This window comes from Lathamus discolor, chromosome 9, assembly GCF_037157495.1.
Source record: "Lathamus discolor isolate bLatDis1 chromosome 9, bLatDis1.hap1, whole genome shotgun sequence".
In the NCBI taxonomy this organism is placed as follows: Eukaryota; Metazoa; Chordata; class Aves; order Psittaciformes; family Psittacidae; genus Lathamus; species Lathamus discolor.
This window is the reverse complement of record NC_088892.1, coordinates 22,444,250-22,469,135: the sequence shown is the minus strand read 5'-3', so window position 1 is coordinate 22,469,135 and position 24,886 is coordinate 22,444,250. Positions and strand designations below refer to the sequence as shown.

Here is a 24,886-nt window from a genome sequence, read left to right as displayed (position 1 = left end):
GGGACTCCTGTGCTGTCCGGCCTTGAGCTAGAAGCGCAGCAGCACCCGTGCAGACAGAACCCCTTTATGCCAGGAGTCATCCTGGCAGCGGCAGGAGACCAGGAAGCCTTCAGTGTCCAGCCTGGGCCCACCTCTGTGACCCTTGAGCGAGCTGTAGAAGCCAGAAAGTAATTCAAGTGATTCAGGTGATTGGGTTGTGGATGATTTTATGTTAGAAAATCCTGGCGACTGCACTATCCCCCGTGCCAGAGAGCCTGCCATCCCTCGGGGGGTTGGTCTATGATCTCCTCACTCGCATGGCTTTGGCTTTTGGGACAATTGGCTCAGAGGCGATTTTGGGAGTGAGCCTGAGGACTTAGCAGCCCATTCACACAACCTCATCATAGAGACCATCACAGAGCAGTTCGGGTGGAAGGGACCTCAGAGCTCCTCCAGCCCCTGCCCCGGGCAGGGCAGGGACCCCTTCCACTGGAGCAGCTTGCTCCAAGCCCCTGTGTCCAACCTGGCCTTGAGCACTGCCAGGGATGGGGCAGCCACAGCTTCTCTGGGCACCCTGTGCCAGCGCCTCAGCACCCTCCCAGGGAAGAGCTTCTGCCTAAGAGCTCAGCTCAGTCTCCCCTCGGGCAGGTTCGAGCCGCTTCTCCGCACTGGGCTGCACGGGGGCGCTCTGGCCCGCAGGGGGCGCTGTGTCGCGCTCGTCTCCACTTCCGCCTGTGCCCTCGGAGCCCCCGGTAGCCGCCTGGCGCCCGGACGTCCCGGGCCGCGCCCCTCCCGTTCCCCCCTCACTTCCGCCCGGCACGGGGCGGGGCCCGGCGCCGCTCTCGCGAGACCGGCGCGGCCCCCGCGCGCGCCCCGCCCGTCGTGCCCGCCGAGGCGGCGGCCGCCCCGCGCCCGCCATGGCCTCCGACAGCGACACCGAGGAGTTCTACGACGCGCCCGAGGACGTGCACCCGCCCGCCGCGCCCCCCGTGCCGTGAGTGCCACCGCCGCGGCCCCCCCCCGCCACCGCCGCCTCCTGTGGGGACGGAGTGGGGCTCTCATCCCTGCCGCCCGGGCCCGCGGCCCGCAGCGCGCTGCCGGCGGCCTGGGGCGGGCGGGGATGCGGGGAAGCGGAGCGGGTCTGGGTGTGCTGGGGAGGGCCGCAGAGGCTGCGGGTGAGGTCGCGTCCTCGGGCAGGCTGCGTTTGGGGTTAAGGCGGGCGGAGGTGACCCGTGAGTACCACACAACAGCAGGTTCTCTGAGGGAAAAGGGAGAGGGCGTGAGCTTCTCCAGCAACAGGCTGCAGCGGTGTGCGGAGCTGCTCCCAGCCTGCTCCCTCCCTTGGTTTTCATGGTGTTGATCTGATGCTGGGGCTGTTCGTGCAGGGTATGGCTCTGTGCACGGTTTGAGCAGCGGTTACCTCAGGTTTTCGGTATCACAACCCTGTTGATGTTGGCCAAGTGCGCTCCCTCCTTTTAAATTGTACGTATCTGTGTCTGGCTTTGTGCTGAGCAGGTTCTGGCTTGTATCGGTTCTGTTTTCGTGTTGTCTGGACCAAACCAATCCATTGCTTGACCTTGTCGGGTAGGGTTTCATGTAGCTTGTCCAGAAAGCAATAAGATATGGATTGTGGGCTCCATCCATTCGAAGCTTTAATAATTGAATAAGGGCTTGTTTTAATCTGTCAGTGGTCACTGGATGCCTACAACAGAAGAAAGCCTGGATCTTTCCTTCTCATCTACGCATCCTGTACAAAAGCTCTTCTGAACTTAGGTTTTTACATAGCCTGGTGAAAAACACAGCCCAGAGTATGGCTCTGCGAGGTGTGGTGAGCACATTAACAGTGCTCGTGTAGGAATGAGGTTCTGCTCCCACTGCTTGCCTTGCCCTGGCACTAGCAGTTAGGAAACTCTCCTATGAGTAGCTTTAACTCAAAGTCATTGAAAAGAGCTGAAAACTAGGAACAACAAAAGCTACCCCAACAGGTTAAACAGCTGGAACCTGGCAGGATGGGGACAGGAGAAGGGTGATGGATTTGTCCAGCCAGACATGCTCATGTCCTGACTGTGCAGGTTTCCACCACATGTACCTAAGCAGAACTTGGTAATATGAAGTCACTCACTAGAAATTAAAGTGAAAGATGCTTTTAACTTTTCTATTGCTCTTCCATAACCTCTGAGGATACATCACTGACTCCAGTTAACAGAGTTCTGTCAGGCTGAGTCAGGTAAGGGGGTGGTCTCAGAGGGCTTAGTTTGCAGTGCAGGTACTGAATCTGGAATTTAGTCTGCTCTTGAATCTGTGCTGACAATGTGGAGAGCATTTTCTCTTAAATAAGCTTTGAGATTTCTTCAGAGCTAATTTCACATCTATGTTAGATGCTTCTCAGAAGCAGGGTTGTCAGTTGTCCTTTCGAGACCCAAGCACTTGTAAGCACTTGACGTTGAGTTGGGACCCACGAATCAAGTCAAAACATTCTCATGGAAGAAAGAACAACTGAAAACAAGTTCATGTTGCCTTCTGCACCTGGAGGCATTTCCTTGCGTTCTGATGATTATTGGTAAAACCCCTTGGGAATCCTTTTTGGCAGCATATGCTGTAGCTAGTTTCACAAAGTGGTGTAGATACATTTGCCCTCATTAAAAATGTGGAGTCTGTAGCTTCCCTGCAGCCTGAGTTGCATGTGGGGAAGTTTAATAAGTGCTGACAAATTCAGCTGTTTGTGTAACCTGATGACTTCTTTGTTGTTGATTTGTTTTCTTGTTTCCTGCTGTGCAGGAGTGGAGTTTGCAAGTTGGATGTAAGCTCCTAATTCCCACAGTAATCAATAGGCACTGATGCTTAAGCCCATCTCAAGAAAAGCACCACATCTGCCTGCTCAAGTGCACATATAACTGGTGTTCTCTAAGAATTAAGTAGCAGACATCACAGAACTCATTACAAAATGTTTCTTGCAGGTAGTAGTGGGCTGAGGTCGCTCTCCTGGATCCATGAAGTGAAGCGCGTTTAAACCACATATTTGGAGACCACAGTGTCTCTTCTGGCTAGGCCTGTATGCTGCACTGCTATGGTAGATCTTGCCTTTTACATGCAATTCTACTGAAAAGGCACTGGATTTGAGATACGGTGTAGATCATGAGGACTATCCTCTAGTACCTTCATCGCAGTTCTTGAATTCTAACTTCAGCAGTCCTGTCTGTTTGAAGCTACTTCCATGCTTTTCCTGAAGAATCTAGTTTTTCTCTCTGTAGGAAGCTTGGTGGTGTTAAGTTGTGCCCTGTTGACACATGGGACATGCTTAGTACAACTTTTCTTTCTGTGCGTGCTTCAGGCAACATGCAAAACTGATCTTGGCAGCCGACTGATGGAGTGTGAAGTGTTGGTGATACTGCTGTAGAGACTGCAGACTTGTTTCTGAGTTAGCTTCCCAAGGGCAGCCTGAACAGGGCATTGCAGTAGTGAATCCTTGTGGTTTGGAAGGTGTGGGCTGCCACAGAGGGCTGCAGCAAGAGTAATTGTAGCTTCCAGGCCAGCCACAGGTTATAGAGAGAACACGTCATGTGCAAGCGGGGGGACAGCAGGAAATGCCCTTCCTGGGCTGGTGGCTGAACCTGTGTGTGCTGTGCAGTGTGCTGCTGCTCTGTGTACACCTCGCACCTCCTTCCTGGCAGCACGGTAACAGCGTGCATCATCTCCTGGGAGAGTTGGCAGTGTGGTCCTGGGTCTGACCAAGGCAATCCTGTCACTGGGGGAGGTTTTGAAGGGCTGAATGGTTTATTTGACATATGATAGTTGAAAACGTGAAGCTTAGTTCAAATAGGTACTGGGCTGGAGCTACCTGATAGTGGGAATGGCAGCTTCCTAGAGTGGGCAGGGTGAGCATGGATTGGACAGCTGAATAAATAAATAGTAGTTAAAATAAGTTCTTCAATGGGTTTATTTGGCTTGAGCTTGACAAGGCATCAGGTTGTGTTTGTGCAGGTGAAATGGGATTTTACTTTGAGTTTTGTTTAATATTTGGAGATAACCTTGAGCCCCTCCTCTGTTAAACTGCTGTTACAGTGGTGTCATGTAAGAAAACTGAAGTGAGAAGTATTCCATGTGAATGTGGTTTACAAGCTCTATGGTTACCAACTTAAAAATCCCACTATTAACTAAACAGTAATACCAGGCACCAAAATTCAGGTTTTGACTCAAGTTTTTTTGTGGCATATGTCAGTCTCCATGTTCTGCCTGATAACCCTGCAAAGCTACAGAACTTTCAAAGCAAAATCAAGGTTTGACTGACCTTCATACAAATATCTTCAGACACTTCAGCCACCATATATATTCTTTTTTAAAATGGAAGCAGTTCAGATACTGCATCTGTAAAGCCAGTGGCCTTAAAGTAAAACTGGGGACTGAAGAAAGCTGGTAACTTCAGGAAGGCAAGACCATTCCAGAGGGAAGTTCAGTTACAAGAGGCTGCAGTTACAAAACTTGTTCTGTATCTGTCTTTCTAAATGGAAGAGCACAGAAGCAGCGGCTCAACATGAATAAGGGAGCGCTGGGGCTTGTAAACACAGAGCTCAAATAGTCTCAGCAAGACACTAAACTTACTGGCTTTGTTATGAACTGATCTGAAGGTGGTGTTACTGCCAAACACTTGTAGCCGCTTTGCACTGTTTCAAAAGCTTCAGTGACAAAACTTCATCTCAGCATCAGAGGTGTATGTGTGCAATACCGAGCTCCCAGCACTGTTATATTCTACAGCTGCGAGCTCTGTCACCTCTGTTACTGGAGCATCCTGGTGTGGAAGGAACCTCAGAAGATCTTGTGGCCCAACCTTTCAACTTACCTCTATGTAAGGCCCTGCGGTCAGCGTGACTCAATATTTGAATATCTTGTAGAATTCTGCCGAGCTCATGGAAAATATAAGTTCAGGATATAGGGAGAGTTGACTGTTCACCGCTTAGAGTGAGCGGTGACCTGAGGAGCAGTAATTATTTGATACTGTTCCCTTAGGACACCTTGTTCTTTCATGTAATTAGTGACACGAGGGCTTGTGTGTGAGTGGATACCACTGCGTATTCTCTTTCCCAGGATGTATTTTGGGAAGTAGTGGAAAACTAGTTCCCTCCTGTTGTAATGTAAATACTGATGTTTATTCTGAATGTCATGATTAGAAGCAATACCTTCCACTTGCGTGAGTCTGAAGGTCAGAATGGCTGTGATAGTGTTGACTGTGTAGATCAGGGCTCAGGCACTTGGTTTACAAGCCGCTAGAGCATTGGTACTTCTGATTTCTGAGGGCTTTGGCTTCTTTTATGTCTACCCTGTGCCTCCTTTTACATGCCAATTTTAAACTGTTTTTAAATGTGTTTTGAATAGCATCATTTTATTAGGAAAGGGTGATGGAAACAGGATTTGTAGAAGGTTCTGCTGGGGAAACTTCCAGGGACCGTGGAAGCTGTGGATCTATGTGTTGTAGACACAGCTGGGTATTCAACTGTTCTTGAGTAAAGGAGTGGTATGAGAAACTTACCCTTTGTTGCTTGTTTGAAATATCAAGTCAACACTTGTTGTAGAGCAAGACTGTATGTCAGGCTGTTTAAGATGAACCTTATTGTCCAGAGATCTTTTTCCTTTGCACTCTACCTAAGTCTTATATTCTCTTTCTAACAGGTCACTATCAAAAGTTGGATCCCATGTAGTGAAGGTGAGTTTCTTAAAATCAATCATATGCTTGTTGCTGAACCCAGTGCTGAGCATTTCTACTTAAAGTGGATGTGCTGTGGGAGACCTAACATCTGCAGATGGGAAATTACAGGCTTTCCTTGTTGTAGGTAGCAATTGTGCTTATGCCTCTTGAAGTTCCTTGAACTTTACCTTTATTTAGGGTATGTTAGCATGTCTTGAAGCTAATTTTATTCTGGAATGTATAAGTGGAATTGAATTGACTCAGTTACTAGACTGCACTCTTTCAAGTGGTTTGTGAGTAGTAAGCAAGTCTCTGCAGCATTTGGATGTTGGTTATTTATATGAAATACTTGACTTTGCTCTCTTCTGTCTTCAAAATAAGAAAAACCTTAGGGTTTGTACTTCCAAAGCCTCCCCTCGAGGTTATGTGAAGATAAAACACTATATTTAACTTAATGAGACAGTGCTGCCGCATCCCACACAGGTACTTGGTATGCTGCATCTGTGCATGGTGACAGTGCAGCTGAGGCTGGCCCACATCTAATAGGTGAGGAGTTGGAACCTTGTACAGCAGCCGCTCATTTCCTGTGCTCAGAAGGGACAAAGGTGATGCTGTGCAACACATTGTCATAGAGTAAAGAAGGCTTGACATTCCATCCTTAAAGGGTTGGGAAATCCTGGTCAAAAGGGTGTTTCTAGTTTGTCAGCAGCACTCTGCTCTGAATCAAGAATCTTTTTGCAGCGATATCTTATGGTATCTCATATGGAACAGAGACTTAGCCCCTATTTCATGTTCTGTTTAATGTCCCTTCAGTGGTTAAGTACAATATGTGTAGGCCTTTCACAAAATAGTGCCCTGTCGTTCTTATTAAATTTGCTGCGATCAGTGAATTTCAAAGCTAACTTTAGTGTCTTCATTGAATTATTGGCTATGGAGTTCTGCATGTTGCTTGTAGGGGGGTTTGGGGTTTTTTTAAGTATGCATTTAAGTCACTTGTTCCAAGCTGAGTTTCTGAAGGTGGAAAAAGGAGTTGCTTCTCTTCTTGGTACAATATCAGTTCGGTGAATGTGTGACTAATGGTATCGTTTGTCTTGGAATGAACAAGAAATATTTTCCCAGTCCAAAGTTTAAGAGGTGTGTGAGGTTTGTGTCAACAGAATTAGAAATTAATATAATGGCCTCTGTAGGCACTGATTGCACTAAAGGGTTTGAGTCCTCACGCCTCTGAAGGGAGATTTTAGTGCTAAAGCAAAAGAGAACTTGGGTTTAGAACAGAGAAACTGTATGGAAGGAGAGGGGGGGAGTGGAGAGAGAGGAAGAACTATTCTATTAACACATGCTCGATAATGCTGTTTCTTGAGGTCAGAACTCCAGGATGGATGTCTGTAAAAGCTGTGTGGTTTTCTCCAAACATAATATGTTAGTATGGTATCAAGATTCTCTTTGATTAGGTGAGTGTCTAAGAAGAACCTAAGGAGAAATTTCTTAGCTGTCTGTCCTAGGCAGTCACTCTGAATCTTGTTTGTAGTCCAGGAAAATATGGGGAAGTCATTTAAAATACCTGTTTCCTATGGAGATGAGGTGTCTTCTATGTATCCAAAGCTGTAGAAGCAGAATTAAATTAATAGCCTAACAAAAATAGCTCATAATGGTAACAGCCAACTTTTGGGGGCTTTAACACTTGAGGACTGCTGACTTCAGCAGCAGAGTTCTGGGTCTGTAGACAGGAAGGAGGAGTAGAACAGCAGTTTTGTATCTCATCTCAGGGAATCAGCTCATCATAGAATTGCAGCCTGGTTTGGGTTGAAAGGGAGCTTAAAGTCCATCCAGTTCCAACCCCCTGCCATGGGCAGGGACACCTTCCACTAGAGCGGGTTGCTGTAAACCCCATCCAACCTGGCCTTAAGATTTGAGTTGAGATGTTTGGTTTTTCTTAATGTTTCCAGCTCGGTGACTTAATTCTGACTCAGTTGTGAGTAGTTTTTTCGTTTGTGGGGCAATTAGAGGCTTTAGTCTGCAGCTTTGGTCACCAAATAGCCTGTGCAGGATGGTCAAAGAGTGGAACAAGTTCCTCAGAGATCATGTGCAGTCTCCATTCTTGGGTATAGTCATAACCTGACTGGACACATTTCTGAGTTGTCTCTGTTTTGAGATGCTTGACATGCCCAAATTGTAACCTAATATTCCTGATTCCTAGGGCTGCCTGCCTTAACTATGGGGTTTGTGGGGTTTGTTTGTTTAAATAAAACAAGACTTAGAACTATTAAAAGGGTATTTTCTACATTATTTTGGCACACAAAGCCACCTTTAGCAAATTGTTTTCATTAATTCTTTGTCTGGTAGGATGTGCCAAAGTGTTGGTGTTGCTTGCACGTCTCGAAACTACACTTCCTCAACTTGAAGCTGACTTTACAGCAGTACTATAATATCCTAGAAGATCAATTTGAGTTTAGTTGAGGTTGAAACCTTTTGACCTGCTTTTTTGTTTAGTAGTGTTCAGGCTTTCTGTGCATGGAGATGTGAAATACTCCCCACCTGGACTGTACATTGCAGTTCAAACATCTGTGACAGCACAATGTGTACAAATGCAGCTGAAGTCTTGCCCTTTATGGTATGTGTTGTAGCTGTATTTTTGTTGGGTCTTACTGAAGAACTACCATCATCTTATGTCTCTTTCCCGTAGGATGTGGACAGCAAGATACACAAAACTGGAAATGAAACCTTTGTCCAAGAAATGAAACAAGATGATTCAAAAGAGGTTAGTGTTTAACGGCGATGCTTTATGCTTCCAGCATCGCACTAGAAATATTAAATAATTGAACAATCAGTCTTCATCTTGACATTTTCATAGATCAGAATTTGTCCTTATTGTTAGTAAGAATGTTCATCTGAAGGGTGAAAACCAAGCTGACTGGTGAGTGCATGCTAGAGGTGGCTGCTGTTTAATAGTGGAATGCTTTGGGTTTGTTTCTTTAGATTATCGACAGTATTATAGAAGAAAGCCAGAAGGCACAACAGCTAGATGATGATTCTTTAGATCCTAGAGGAAAAGATCTAAGCGTTCCAAGTTCAGATGCAAATGCTTGGATTTCTGGAGCAGGTATCATTAATAGTATTCCAGAAGTATTAGCTACTAAAATACCATTACAAGAAGACCCTGGAGAACTGGTATATCAGAGTGTGTGCAAGGACACTGAGTTAGAGTCTGGGAAGCCTTTGTTTGCTTCTGAGAAACAGGAAACTCCTAAACTAACAAAAGTAACAAATGCAACTGACCATAAAATGGATGAAACTGAAGCAGAGAAAGAAGCACCCAAAAATGAGGACTTAACAGACAAGAAAGAGGCCAGTACTTTAGAACAAGTGGCTTCAGATTTATCGACCAAAGACCTTTCTACAACAGAAGAAATTCCTCCAGCAAAGCCCCCACGGCAGCTCACTGTAGAGCCTGACATAGTTGCCAGCACAAAGAAGCCTGTCCCAGCCCGGCCACCACCTCCGACAAATGTCCCCCCGCCGAGGCCACCTCCACCTGCCCGGCCAGCCCCACCACCACGGAAGAAGAAGAGTGAGCTGGATTTTGAAGTGCAAAAACCTGGCTTGGAAGGCAAGTGTTCTATTTTAGATGGGCTTCGTTATCTGCATGGTTACTATTTTTGTGTTTCGAGTGAAGAATCATTCGATCTTGTGATTTTAGTTTAGTTGATATGTAAATGATAGGGAAAAAAATAATTCTTCCACAGTCTTAGCTTTTTACAGTGGAGAAATACCCTTTTGCATTCCAACTGTTCCTAATTCATAGACTCTGGTAAACTAACACTTCCTACCAAAGTAGCTAAGTATAGAATCATGGAATCACAGTATGTTTTGGGTTGGGAGAGACCTTAAAGCTCCTCCAGCTCCACCCCCTGCCACGGGCAGGGACCCCTTCCACTGGAGCAGCTTGCTCCAAGCCCCTGTGTCCAACCTGGCCTTGAGCACTGCCAGGGATGGGGCAGCCACAGCTTCTCTGGGCACCCTGTGCCAGCGCCTCAGCACCCTCCCAGGGAAGAGCTTCTGCCTAGGAGCTCATCTCAGTCTCCCCTCTGGCAGGTTAAAGTACTCAAAATAAAATGTTTTCAATCTTCAGCTGCATAGAAACACAAGTCAGATGTAGCAAAAATGAGTAGTCGTGGGTTAGTTAAAGTAAATTACCTTTAAAAAAAAGAAGTTAATGAAACTTCAGAGGACTAGGCATGAAATCGTGCCTGTGCCTCCACCTATGGGTGAAACACATAATTGATAAGGCAGATTTGGTGGCATTTGATGTTTAAAATATACTCACACTTGTCAGCAAGGGTGTTCGGGTTGTAAGGGTGTTGTTAGGACTCTGACACTCTGTAGCCTATGGCGTCATTATGCTCTTGCCTCTAATGTGATTTTTCTTTCCAGTGTCTCGAGAGCACTTCTCAGCTGGTGATCTTCTAACTCCGAATACAGTGACAGAGGGAGTGCCAAAAGATTCTCAACCTTCTTTGGACCTGGCAAGTGCAACTAGTGGAGATAAAATCGTCACTGCACAGGTATTGGAAATGGTTCTCAGTTCGAGAACTGTAACATTGGCTATTACTGTAGTGTTACAACAGAGATAACCTGTTCTATGTCTGCAAAACTTCAGGAAAATGGGAAAGCAGCCGATGGCCAAACAGCAAATGAAGTACTTGGACCACAAAGACCCAGGTCTAATTCTGGAAGAGAGCTCACAGATGAGGTACTAATGCATGTGGTCTATGTACGGTACATTCTCCTATGCTCCTTTTTCCAGTCTGTGGAATGAATTGGAGTAGTCTCACATCACTATGCTCTGAACCACTGCATTCTGTGACCAAGGGTGCACCCAGGAGTGCTGGCATGCTGGCCTTGTCCACTTTGTGGGCCCTGAGTCATAGGTGATATTAGTGTTTGGAAGTGTGAGCTGTAATAGATCTGAAATGCTCTGAGTTTGTGTTTCTTGCTGTGCAAGCACTTTACAAGGTGTTAGTGAGAGGGAACACAGCCAACTTGACGTTTTGTCAGTTATCTAAAAGGGGAAGGAGTCAGCAATAGAAGAATTATTTTCCCAACGTTAAAAACCAGTTTCTTCAGTTAATAAATTCCATTAATCTGATGAAGTTATCAGGCTGCTGCCAGTCTTGTGTTTATCTGTATATAGCTGCTTTAACTATCGCTGAACAGATGTGTATGTTCATGAGATGGTCCAAAAACCCCTTTTCCTTCATGTAATACTAGTTAGGTCTAAATGCTGTTTTTTCTGTAGGTAAAGGTTGTCTTTGACTGAACTTAAACTTCAGCTGTTAGAATATCTGAAAGGAAAAGAGTTCAGTCTCATGTAATTACGTGTTTGACATTAGCATGGAAGGTGTCAGGCGATGGCTGATGTCTCTGTAGCTGCAGCTCTGATTTATGGAATTGAAGCTTGTGGTGACATGTAATTGTTCGTCTCTGTATAGTGGTTACTAATCTTGGTGCTAACACACTAAAGCTCTCCTAACTTAAACTTAGTCCTTGTAAAATAACTATACAGCGAGCTACAGAATTTCCCATTAGGATAACTAATTTGTAAGGTCAGATGATTCTTGCGTCTAATCAGGTCATCTTGATTTCATATTTTCTTTTCCATAGGAAATTCTAGCAAGTGTGATGATAAAAAACCTCGATACAGGTGAAGAAATACCCCTGAGTTTGGCAGAAGAGAAGTTGCCAACAGGCATCAATCCTCTAACTTTGCATATCATGAGGAGAACGAAAGAATATGTCAGGTATGAATGATGGTAGCTTTCACCTCTTTGATACTGTTGCTGTCATAGTTTTTGCATATGTGGAGGCTGCTCTTGTGCCAGAGTCCTGATCCATCTCTCTAATTTGAGTGCTAACTCCCAGCTCTCTCTGAAGTAGGCTGTTTATTGAATTATTTTGACTAAAAGTTGAAGGTATTGCTGGCACTTGAAAGGCATGTCCGAAAATGCAGCTGAACTGCAGTTAGCACCTGGTGTGCTGCATGGTGTCATTTCTGTACTGAATTAAACACAGCTTATATCCAAGCAATACATGTTTGTGCTGTCACCTTCTGTAGCTTTTTCAGTGTTTAAATTAGTAGACTTTGGTCCTCTGAAGATCTGTTGTCATCAGTATAGCTGGCTGCTTTGAGGTTTCCCTGTTCTCAACAGAGCTTTAGCCCTTCCAGTGTTTAAACCTGTGTCTTCTTGTTAACTTTGATAGAAAAATACAGTTTCTTAGTGATCAGGGAATTGTGGCAGTCTAGATGTTGATTTCAAAGGCCTGGATTTATGTGAATTTATACATCAGACAATCTTTAGGGGTTTTGCATTGCTGAATTATCACTGAAGAGCTCGCTTGTGTAGAGCTGTGCTCCTCCGTAGATGAACTTCTGTTCAGAATGAGCCACTATTAATGTATTTGATCTACGGAAAGCAAGGTTTGAGAACACGGTGGCATGTTACCAGTTCCTAGTACTGCGATGTAATTTGCTCTTAGCTTTCAAAGCATCACAGAAAGCTGAAGTTTGCAGTCTGTGGAAGGGGCTAATATATCTTTGGCCTCTGGAGAGTGAGTACAGTTTTAGTATCAGGATGCCTAAAAATTGTGAGATCTGTTTTATTGATTCACATCACCTCCATGTGTTTCCAGTGTGTTGCATGAAAGAATAAATATGGATCCTAAAATGCCGATCCTACTTCACTGGTGTTTCATTCACTTCAGATTCATTCTGATTTCATATTAAACAATCACTTCTGTATTTCCTAGTAACGATGCAGCACAGTCTGATGATGAAGACAAAATGCAGACCCAGCAAACTGACTCCGATGGAGGGAGATTAAAACAGAAAACGTAAGATGCTATTTCATGTCCCTACAAAGAAAAGGCAGGCTTTGTTTTTCCAAGCTGAAGCTCCACTTCTGACCTGTGAACAAGTTAACTTTTAAATTCAAGTGATACCTGCATTTACATAAGCCCATTGCTCTGCAGTTGAACTGAAGGTTTCCTGCTTGTTTTGAGAAGCAGTAATGGAACGAGATAATACTGCATTTCAAATCCAAACTATTGATTCATAATAGCAACAAATGAGAATTTACCAGTGTTGTGTTGAAAAAGTGCCTTTGCTTTTTAAGGACCCAGCTGAAGAAGTTCCTTGGCAAGTCTGTAAAGCGAGCAAAACACCTTGCTGAGGAGTACGGTGAACGTGCTGTCAATAAAGTGAAGAGCGTTCGAGATGAAGGTAAGTGACACTGATTCTTTTATATGGACATGTATTTTTAATAGGATAATCTCTTTGTCTGAGGGCTTCTAGGGCTCAGAGCTGGCTGAGGGACATACACTGCTTATTCTACCACTGTACAGTTGTTGATGTGGCTTTTTAGAGTTAAAGCTTGTAGCTTAGGGATTTTGAGACCAGCAGATTACAAGAAATGATTCTTGTAAAATAATAGTTGAAAGACCTTTTCAGCTAAACCAGTTGAATACTCTCATTTTTCTTGTGCTATTAGAAATCTGCCTGCATATCAAAATGTAATTTTTTTGGGGGGAAGTTGTTGCAGCAGAGGTAGAAGTGGGGGTTGTCTTCATTATTTCGATAAAATCAGATTGGTTTTGACAATCAGTGCCACCGTTAGAGTTCTCATATAGCTTTGAGCTGCTGTTAGATTTCCCGACTACAACTGAATTCTCCTCTTGTTTCATCAATATTTCCTTCAGGTAGACTGCTAGTACTGCAGTAAGCCAGGCTAACCACAGCCTGAGCCGAGTGCCATAGAAGTGCTGCACTTTAGCATCTTGCATTGCCACTGGCTGTTTGCCCCCGCTCTTTTGTAATTGTTACGCTTTGTGGGCAGCTGACCAGGCCCTTTCAGCCTCTTCAGTCAGAAGAAACCAATACAGTCGTTTTCAGCACACATTAAACTGACAGAAATCACTTAGTGCAACATCTGCTGAATGCCAGAGGGGTGCAAAGAAAGGGGCAGAACAAAAATGGATAGCAGCTCTTACTTTGAGTGTTCAGTGTCTGGATTCACTGCAACGTCAAATCAGTGTAGATGTATTTTTAGACCTTGACACAACAGTACTCTTGTTTTGCTTTAAGAGCTTAAAATTGCCTGGGAAAAATTGCTAATTCAAGACTAATCTGCTACGAAAAAGTATTGGCAAATGCTTACCAGTAGATAAAATGTGTATGTACTGCTGAATTTGTGTTCCTCTTAGTCTTCCATACAGATCAAGATGATCCCTCTTCCAGTGATGATGAAGGGATGCCGTATACGAGACCTGTTAAGTTCAAAGCAGCACATGGCTTCAAGGGACCTTATGATTTTGAACAGATTAAAGTTGTTCAGGATCTCAGTGGAGAGCACATGGTAGGTCTCAAATTTCATCTGTGGTTTTACTGAATCTCTTCACCCTGAGATTCAACTTTTAGTTTCCATCTACTTGATGACCTCCAGAAATGACTGTCAGGTTTTTTTGTTCTTGATGAGCAGTTTCATTCTGGAAAGTAATATTCTGGCAAGAAATTAAATTTTGGCTGGTTTGATCACATTTTCAGGAGAAAAAGAATCTGTAGATACTCGGGATTCAGGGATTCTCTAGAGCTTTTCCTTGAAGAGTTTTGGTATGAGTGATACTCATAGTTTTCGTTCCTTCAGTTCCAAATTTAGGTTGAAATAAGCAATGTTCCACTACCAACTGTCTGGCACCAATTGAAACAGTCCCCCAGCTGCAGGTGTTATGCTGAAGACAATGACAGCAGCCAGGTTGATGACCAGAGCTTTCAAGCTTGTCACCCATAATTGAAGTTTCCAGTGCTATTGGTAATCTATCTGTGTTAGTTTCTGTCATGCCAGTATTTGATTTCTTAAACCTGGAAAATTCATCAAAAATATCCCAAAAGGACCCTGGGTTGGTGGTTTGACGCCTAATGACTCTCCATTATAATAGGAAGAAGTGGAATACTACTTGTGTGGTGCTGTGCTCTGTTGACTGCTGACTCTTCAGACTTTGCAATGGAAGAATTGTTTTCTTCACAGGCCTTGCAAAATCCTTGTGCCAGTTCTGAATTTAACCAATAGATGTAATGCTCATTTTGGCTGCCAGAATTGATGTAACCAAGCGCAATTGTACTTGGAAAAATAGTGTTAGCACAGCTTGTGCTAACTTCCAAGTGCAGCCACAAATACTTGCCAGTTCTACCAAGCAAACAGCAGGTTGTAAGTCACTTGGAGCCCTGGCTGGCTGTCACCCACTGTGCTGGTTTTAATGTAGAACACTGCGGTCATCTGCCCTGGGGCTGTTCCTTTCAGACTCTTTTTGCACAGTCCACCAGCCTTAGCAACCACTTTCCAGTGTTTTCATCTACAATTTAATTGTAGCATCTTGTATATGTCTTCAGTCTCCTCAAGTGTTCTAGAAAGGCTTTTTGGTATGGAAAAAGGCACTTTAGGTTAATGGCCTCTCTGTTTTGACAGGGTGCTGTCTGGACAATGAAGTTTTCTCACTGTGGTCGATTACTTGCATCTGCAGGACAGGACAATGTAGTAAGAATATGGGTTTTAAAGAATGCTTTTGACTATTTCAACAACATGCGGATGAAGTACAATACAGAAGGTATCTTTCATGCATCCCTGGAGCTCTAAACTTCTAGAAATAGTAGGATTTGGGGAACTTAAAGTTGATCATGTTTTTTCTGTCTATATTCTAGGCCGTGTCTCTCCCTCTCCATCTCAAGAGAGTCTGAATTCTTCCAAGTCTGATACCGATGCAGGGGTATGTGCATTACATACGTGTTCTGTAAAGCCAGATCTTCACTGTTGCTTTATCCAAACACACATTAAAGAGTTCTTGGCTTGTCTTTTTGAGGCAGAGACAAACTGTTTTATCAATAGACACCTTCAGTCAATTTCAAGATATTTCACAGCCCATTGTGTTGAAGTTTACTGGGGTCGTTTATTAGTGCAGGGTTATTTTAGAGTCATAAGAATTGTTCTTCACATTGTTACTGGCCCAGTACCTTTGGTAAGCAGTAACTGCCTGTTGTTAACTTTCCAGCTCATCATTTTGTAATGTTTCTGTCCATTTCTCTGATAGATTTGCAGTGGAGTTGATGAAGACCCAGATGATAAAAATGCCCCGTTTCGGCAACGACCGTTTTGCAAATACAAAGGGCATACAGCAGATCTTCTTGATCTTTCTTGGTCTAAAGTAAGGCACCTTAATACAGACTGTGCAGCTCTTGTGTGTTTTTATTGTTTTCCTTTATTAATTGCCATTGGAGCCATACAGCTAAACAACATGAAACAGTCATTGAAGTTAAGAGGAGTTGCCTCCTTTGTGGAGGCAACACGTATTCTGCCTGAAATAGTCAAAGCGGACACATTCTAAAGTTGCTGAATAGATTATCTTAAAATTAGAGAATTGCCTCGTGCTCAGCTTTCAAACTGTTTCACATAAAACTTACTCACTTAATTCCCCTCATTGGAATACAGTTGAAATTTGAAGAACACACTCTGGCTCTCTGGCTGAAGGATCTTAGGCAGGAGAGACTCTCACCCCTTCTCTGAAGCCTGTTGTGCTTTTTCTTCTCTGAATACTTTAACTACTTTCCAAGTGTTCATTTCCAGTGAGATTCTTCCAGAAGATCTTCTGTGAGCATCAGTGTAGGGATCCTAAGGAAAACAATCAGTAACATTTTATCTGAAAGGATGAAATGTTGAATTTCATGGCAAGAGGGAAGTTGGTGAGGTTTTACCAATCAGATTGCTTCTGTGTTTCCTGTTACTTGTATCTGTTAGTAACCATGGAATGCTTTTGTTTCACAGAATTACTTCTTGCTTTCTTCTTCTATGGACAAAACTGTCAGATTATGGCACATATCAAGAAGAGAATGTCTCTGCTGTTTCCAGCACATAGACTTTGTCACTGCTATAGCATTCCATCCAAGGGTAAGCACAGTTGGCCTCTTTCTTCTCAGAAGGCAGAATTTGTAAGAGTCCTCACCAGTGTGTGTAATCTTGTAAAACATCTGTGAGAAATGGAACTCCATTTACCAGTAGGTTTTATATTGTCCTTTCAGTCTTAAACATTATAATCAACTCCTTTGAGAGCTCCTATGTGGGAGATTCTGGAGAGAAGCTCTTTGGCAATGGAGCGGGAAGGCTTTAAGGAAGGCAGGCATACTTGAAGTGCAAGCAGAGATTAATGTAGTGTCTCCTCTCAGGATGACAGGTACTTCTTAAGTGGTTCATTGGATGGGAAGCTCCGGCTCTGGAACATTCCTGACAAGAAGGTGGCATTATGGAATGAAGTAGATGGGCAGACAAAATTGATTACAGCTGCCAACTTCTGTCAGAATGGCAAATATGCAGTCATAGGCACATACGATGGGAGATGCATCTTCTATGACACTGAGGTAAAACCTTTTGGAGACTGTATTTTTTAATGTTAAATAACCAACGGATTTCAAATGCTTATAGAAATATCAAGAAACAAGCATTTTAAAACTTGTTTTCACAATTATTTCAAATACCTTTTCAGCACTTGAAGTACCATACACAAATACACGTGCGCTCTACCAGGGGCCGAAACAGAGTTGGAAGGAAAATTACGGGCATTGAACCCTTGCCTGGAGAAAATAAGGTACTGACTTTCAGGGAAGCTTCAGCTCAGTTCTGAAGTCTGGTATTTATATTTAATGCTGAAGAAGTTTGTGTTAAGTCTTGCTTGTTGTCACTGACTTAAATCTTTTAACACGACTGAAGACTAAGAAGTCTTTTAACATTACTAAAATAAGCACTGCTCTTTGCGGATTTAGGCTAATACAATACTAAGTAGTGGTAAAATACATGACTTTAAGTAACATTATGTTCTGATTAATGTAAATGTGACAAAATCTTCACAGATGGCTTTCAGTGAAAATTTCTTTGGCATAAGTAACCTCTCAAATTTAATACTCATTTGGGAGTATACTTCATACAGAAGCTGAAAAGATGCTGAAAGCTCAGAAGCTGTTATCCAAACAAGTGTATTTCAGAGTCAGTCATTCTGTTTAGCTTCAGTTTAAACTGAAGTCTTGTGGAAGGCTCAAATTCTCATCATACAAAGAACATGCTGTTGAATGTTAAGCTCACAACCTGTAGCTGGAGAGTTTCTCTCTTGTATATAAAGTTTCAGGGGTGATGTGAAATCGACAGCTGGGTCTATCACAGTAGCAGATCACCAGCTGCTATCAGCTGTATTGTACTCTGAGCAACGTCAGAGAAATCACTGAATCCCTAAAACATGCAGAAGATTCAGAACTCAGTAGTGCCTTTGAGTTTGCCTCAGAAGTGTGTTGGCGTGTTAGATGGCGTAATAAAACACAGCTCAGCATGAACTCTTCTGAAAACAAGCAGGAAGATCTGTAATGTCATGGTGGTCCAAGACTTCTCCAACTTTGTTGCATGAAGGATCAGATAAGTGGGGTTCAGTATTTGACTACTACTCTGCTATTCCCTTCTAGCAGCATATTGAGGCTCGCTGCTAACCTACAGTCTGCTCTACTTCTAAGGTACCATGAAAGGGCTCATCAGCTCAATGCCCTTACACATTTTGACAACCCTTTTCAGGGACTTCTCTGTTCCTTACAAGTACATTAAAGCTTCTGATCTGAAACATAAGAATAGGAAGCATGCTGGCATGGACCAAGAAAAGCCCAGTTCATGTATGTAGCAGATAATGGCCTCTGTTTTGTGCTTCATGAGTGATAGGTCACAACTCGGCAGGAATTTACCTCACTAGAAAGCTGCTCTGCTGCATTATTGTGGAATGTGCTCAAAAATAGCCTTTGCAAATTGATGGCTGTTCTTTGGGCCCACGTTTTACTTCAGTAAAGAGCAGCTGTTCTGGTTCAGACCAAGCGGGGTAATCTTGACAGTGAACTTGTGTTCTGTCCATTGACAGAAAATAAGAAAGAAAACTGTCATTGCCTAATCTTTCTGCTGCTTTGGGGGTATTCTTTGCGTGTGTCACTTTTTTGATTCAGAAGAACTGAATTCTGACTCTGAATGAGCTCCTTCTTGGCCATGCCCGTGGTTTCCACTCCTAAATTTTCTCTCTTTTCCAGATACTAGTGACATCAAATGATTCCAGGATCAGATTGTATGACCTGAGAGATCTGTCTTTGTCTATGAAATACAAAGGTTATGTCAACAGCAGCAGCCAAATCAAAGCTAGCTTTAGGTAAGACAATATAACAATGGAGTTGTTGCCTTTGGGAAGTGCTGTGGCTGAAGTACAGAGGTTTTTGCTTAATCTGTTTACCCTGGTATGAAACTGAGCCTCTGAAACGTCACTTGGCTCAGAGTACAAAGGTGACTGAAGGCTGTGGTCAGGAATGACAGAGCTGCCTGCTAGCAGGATGCTTCTGTGAAGGACTGAGTCCTTTTGTGTGGACGGCACAATGTGTGTCCATTACTGCCGCTGTAAATGCAGGAACTCTCCTAGAACAGATGGGGCTGGAACACTGCATCATTTCTTTCCTCCATGATAAACAGGTTTCATTTCCTTAGTTTTGTCAGGTATTGCTGCAGATGTGTGGGTCACGCAAGTGCTACCCAAGGCTGTTGGTCACTGCCCGTGCATCATCAGTCTCAGGAAACAGCCTGCAGATCTGAGTGGGAATTCTTTCCTCTTTTTCTATGCCAGCCTAAGATGCTTTCCTGAGTTTGAGTCTGTTCCTGTGACTGCCATGGGAATACCGGGGTTTAAAGTAGTAAAAGAGGGGGAGTAGAGGGAGAAGAATGTTTGTTCTATTCTCTCTTTGAGCCTTGCAGAAGCCAAAGGGGAAAAATGCTTGGGTGTCTGTTTGAACAGAGGGGGGCAGCAGTGCTTAAGGAATAATGCCAAGTTTAATCTTGATGACCTTTGAAAGCCTCTTTAAGGCTGATCCATTATTTCCCAGGATGGCCGAGGTTGGATGGGACCTCTGGAAGTCATCTTGTCCAGCCCCCTGCTCAAGATAAACTTCCAAAATTGAGTTGTTTCTACTGACAGAGCTGTAGCACAGTTGGGGTAGAGTTTAGCTATGGGGCATACTCACACGGTAGGTAAATCCAGAGTGGATTTGCAGGGGTGGTTGGGTCTCTGTCAGTGTGCGTTATACAGTCATTTAGTTACAATCTTGTTGAATGTCTTTCTTCTTCCACCTCTGTGGATTGTTTTGCCCATGACTGTTGGTAGCAGTTCCTGTTGCACAGTCTGGTGCTCACACAGGTTCCAGACTCAGATACAAATTGTTCTTCAAGGTGATGCCATTTTCATGTTGCTCTTCAGTGCCAGAAGCTGCAGGAGAACAGCTTCTGTGTGCTCTTCATGAGAACTACCTTTTCCTCCCAGCAGGAGAGCCTGAGGCACTTGCATGCACACACATTTAAGTGGTTTTTTATATTTTCAGATTTTTTTTGAGTTGCAGTCACTAAAATAAAGCATCAGTTTGAATGGGGACCTTGGCCTGATTGCACTTGTAAAGCTGCACGTCATCTGGAGAGCTGCTGTAGTGGGTGCTTGAACAGCTAAGAGAAGTAATGGTTTTCCTTCTTTGACTCTATAGCCATGACTTTACCTACATTGTAAGTGGTTCAGAAGATAAATACGTTTATATCTGGAGTACATACCATGACTTGAGCAAGTTCACATCTGTAAGGAGAGACCGTAATGACTTCTGGGAAGGCATTAAAGGTAAGAAGCAATTTTTGATCTGTGTTTTATCAAAGCTCTCATGATTTCAAAAATGAAGTCTTTTTATATTCTCCTTTCGTTTGCTCAGCGGTGCTGTTCATTTAGTTTGAACAGATTGTCAGGAAGACGCATTGGAATTGGTGGGTTTTCAGTAAGTGGCCTCTCAGAAAACCTTGTCCACAAGAAACTCTGCAGATGCATGCTTGGGATGGCAAGAGACAGAGCAGCCAAGAACATGTCCACTTTCAGTGAGAGAACTTCAGTCAGGTTCTGCCATCAAAACTGAGTAAGAGCAGTAAGAACATTGTGCTGGCAGAGCTTGCTTGTGTAAGTGTAAAGATTGATCCTTAGGTCCTTTATGGGAAAGTGACTGAAAGCAATGCAAAGAAGGAGCAACTCATCTGCACACACACAAGTTTTGGGGCTGTGTTTATATTAAACATCTTTCAGATCCCTTACCAGTTAATTTTGGGCTTTTATTACCAGTTAATAATTGGAGGAACTTCTGAGCTCCCCAAGCTTATAAACCAATGGCAGTTTCTGAATGACGAGCTTACCTGGTGCCAGCAGCACTGAGACCCTTGGATAGTTACTGAAATGGGTGCCTGCTGTTCTTGTATAACAGCTCCTTGCAGCCAGGTAACCAAAGTTGGGTTTTCTCTCTGAAGCTCACAATGCAGTGGTCACATCGGCGATTTTTGCTCCCAATCCTGGTTTGATGGTGGCACTGGAAACTTCAGAGAAGCAAGAAGCTGAAAGTAAGGGAGAAGATTCTGAAACGTCAGACCCCATACCCTCTGGTAGGTGTTTGAGATGAGCTCTGCCTGATGCCATGGCATGAGGAGGAAAGGATTATTAATTTGGGGAGGGGGGTTCTTAAGAAAAGGCCTTGCAGTGGCATGGATCTATATTCCTACCTTAGCAGTTAATCATTTTGATAACTGCTGTGCTCTTAAAACCTGAGAGAATGTGAAGTGAGGAGCAGAGCTGTTGTCCTCTGTACTTTAGGATTCTTTCTGCATTTGAGCTGCTAGGAAGTTGAGTTCTACCAGCATAGAATCCCGGCCTGGTTTGGGTTGAAAGGGACCTTAAAGCTCACCCAGCTCCAACCCCTGCCCCGGGCAGGGACCCCTTCCACTGGAGCAGCTTGCTCCAAGCCCCTGTGTCCAGCCTGGCCTTGAGCACTGCCAGGGATGGGGCAGCCACAGCTTCTCTGGGCACCCTGTGCCAGCGCCTCAGCACCCTCCCAGGGAAGAGCTTCTGCCTAAGAGCTCAGCTCAGTCTCCCCTCGGGCAGGTTCAAGTCATTCCCCTTGGCCTGTCCCTACAGGCCCTTGTCCAAAGCTCCTCTCCAAGTTTTTTGTAGTCCCTTTTTAGGCACTGGAGCTGCTCTCAGGTCTCCCCTTCAGGAGCTTTCTCTTCTCCAGGCTGAACCAGCCCAGCTCTCTCAGCCTGGCTCCAGCCCTCTAACACAAGTTCCCCTTCCAAGAGGTGCAGATGTTCCTTGAAGCATTGGCTGGATAACAGGAATGTGATAAAGGAGGGAAGGTGTCACAGCGAGAGCTTAGCTTCTAATGAGAGCTTGATCTTCTAATACATTTTTTTAGATGAACTAACAGTTCATTCCCTTTCCTCCTTAAGGAGCTTTGAAGACAGATCACACGGAAGTGCTTTTATCAGCCGACTTCACCGGAGCAATCAAAGTCTTCATTAACAAAAAGAAATACGTATCTTAGTTGTTCTGCAACTGACAGCACAAAGCTATGGTACTGTGGGATTCACCCCCAGAAATAATGCGGGCAAAGCAGAGTATCTAATATAATAGTGTTACAGGCTGAGTTCTTTTTAAATCTTTCTTTTAAGGCTACTCAAATATTGAATCCTGGGAAAGCAGCGTCTGCCTTTAACACCTGGGCTTTAGAATAGAGAGGAATGGCTAAGAATAGTTCTGCCAAACATCAGACTCTAAACGTTCTATGAGCAGTTGTTCTGCACTGGCCTTGTGAGCCTGCACGCGTTTCTGCACAGGAGCACACGTGTCTTGGATACATGCACTCATTTGAACAGGTATCAAAAGGATTCCGGCGGTGCCAGTGGCCACTAGATGTCAGGGATGGGAAGGGAAGGCCGGGGGAACGCTCTGGTCTGCTGTTCGCACAAGATTCCATTGGATGGGATGTTGAATCTGTAGTCGCTGTTGTTGCCAGGTTTAAGTTCTGGGAGTTTGTGATGGGTCAGCAACGTGTGTAAATGTTTTTATAAATTTCTCAACTTCCGGACGTGGAAAACCTCTTCTTTTTTTTTTTTTTTTTTTGTTGTCTTTTAATTGTCGTGGACTTTGGGTTCCTTTCTTATCTCTGATTTTTTGCACACTGGAGCACAATACTTGTGTAAAGAATTCTCTCATTCCTTCTTCACGGGCACCAGGATATAGTCACCTTCCAGGTAAAATTGAGCTGCATTAGAAAGTTCTTCTATTTTACAAGTATGTAAAATAAACTGTTTACATTTTTTAAGCATTGTAGCTTAAACTTTTAAGTTGTTCTCGTTTGTTTTGTGCCACTGAATTTTGAAAGTCTTTGTAAATATTCATATAAAACACCAATGAAGTAACATTCTGGGCATCGGGACCCACGCAATGTTATTGATGGTCGAGTGGTTCAGAACAGATGTATCATTAAACTTGGTCACACACTTGGAAACTGTTGCTTCTTTTCCGTTTTGATTCATAAATTTGCCTTTTGTGTGAGTGGTTTTGACCTGTTTCTCAGATCATTGACCTTGCAGCACTGGTTAACTCCTGAGTTCTGCTTTTCCTGATCTTGGCACTTCTTGAGTGACAGTTTTCTTCCTGAAGCAATGGGGAATGGAGCACTGCGAGTGGATGCGTAAGGAGGAGGCTCACAAAGTGTATAAAGATTCCTTCCCATGTGGTTCTGGGCAACCTGGTTGCCCTGCTCATTGCAGGGAGGTTGGATTAGATGGGCTTTGAAGGTCACTTCCAACCCAAGTCAATCTGTGAGTAGAAGAATGAAGGCAGGGAGGAGCAAGAAATGAGGCTCGCTCCTCTTCTAAGGTTTTCTTTTTACTCAAGTGAATTTGAGCAGCTCTTGGTGTAAAACTGTCTTGAATGTGAAAGGCTGCTTGTTGCAAGAGGGGCATCATCAGCCAACAGCAGCAGTACATACTGATGTATAAAGTGATTTTCAGTTGACACACTTGGAGTAAGCTTGACTCAGGCTTGAAAGTACCTGGATAGACGAGATGGGCTGAACTCACTCCAGATTTTAGTGGAGCTCAAATTAATGACAAATGGACAGAAGTGTGGAGATGGCACAAGACATGGTTTGTGACTCCAACCATGAGTTTCTGTATCCGGTTATGTATGTGGAGACTGTGATTCCTGTGAGCTGATCCAAGCCATTTCTGGAGTTTGCTGCAGCTGCTCTATGTATTAAGTGACAAATGCAAGGTAAGAAGTTGCTTTGTGCAGTGCAAACACCATCACTTCACTTACAGGTTCCTTCTCTCTACTGTCTGGACCTAAAGCCAGCAGTTCAAGAAGATGAATGCTGCATAACTCCTCTTTTCTTAAGCTAAAAAGGGTTGGGTATTTCATAGAATCGTCACAGAGGGGCTTGGGTTGAAGGGACCTTAAAGCTTATCCACTCCAACCTCTTGCCATGGGCAGGCGCACCATGGCTGGACCAGGTTGCTCAGTGTTTGGAACAGTGCTGGTGTTACAGCTGGGTGTCTGAGCGTGCCAGAAGTCCTGGGAGGCTGCAAGGTTTCGTTGAGCGCCGATTTCTGACCACATCACCCATGTACACACCATGACCATTGCCTTGATGGGAGGCACGAGCTGCACAAAAAGCTTTGCTGGAGGAGTTCCTCACCTGTGGCCCTGGAGTTGCCTGGTCTTGGCTTTGTTATCAGGAGAGGTACAGGTAAGTGTGCAGACATGAGTATAAGGCCACATCTGAGGTACTTGAAATCCATTAAAGCATTACAGCTGTATCCATATCCCACAGGAATTCTAAAGCTGGGACACTGCAGGTGTAATGGCACTTAAAACGCTCTGCCTTCTCAGCTGGAAAACGTGTCTGGATCTGGGTTACTGACCCTGTGGGTCAGTGCAGGAATGCTGGCTCCTGTCCAATGGATGAAGTACTGGGATTAATCACCTGCTTGAGGCTAATCACACAGTGAATTGCTTCTCAGGGCTAGGTCTATTTACAGGTGATGAAAGGGCTCACAGATACCCAGTGCAGGCAGGGCAAGATGGAGTGTTATTGTCTAATGCTATTAAGAGCCTTTTATCTTGGATGGCTTATGAGATATTAAATCCTAAACCTGCCACTAACCCTTCCAGTCACAGGGCTGGTCCCTACGCACGGTTCCAGCCCTTACAGGAGCGTCAACTGCGTGAATAGATGTTAGGAAAGAAATACTCTTCTTTACTGCACCC

General features: G+C 44.0%; 1 protein-coding gene across 1 annotated transcript; it reads left to right on the top strand.

Annotated features, from left to right (window-relative positions):
- Window positions 1-837: 837 nt before the first annotated feature.
- Window positions 838-23,120, top strand: WDR44 (WD repeat domain 44). The gene is made up of 20 exons (XM_065689540.1): window positions 838-973; window positions 5,644-5,677; window positions 8,343-8,417; window positions 8,636-9,266; window positions 10,091-10,221; window positions 10,317-10,409; window positions 11,321-11,457; window positions 12,464-12,547; window positions 12,829-12,935; window positions 13,916-14,067; window positions 15,175-15,313; window positions 15,408-15,472; window positions 15,794-15,907; window positions 16,525-16,647; window positions 16,923-17,114; window positions 17,240-17,341; window positions 18,807-18,922; window positions 20,292-20,419; window positions 21,088-21,219; window positions 22,060-23,120. The coding sequence occupies exons 1-20, from the start codon at window positions 897-899 to the stop codon at window positions 22,152-22,154; spliced, it is 2,727 nt and encodes a 908-aa protein (XP_065545612.1). The 5' UTR covers window positions 838-896; the 3' UTR covers window positions 22,155-23,120.
- Window positions 23,121-24,886: the final 1,766 nt, after the last annotated feature.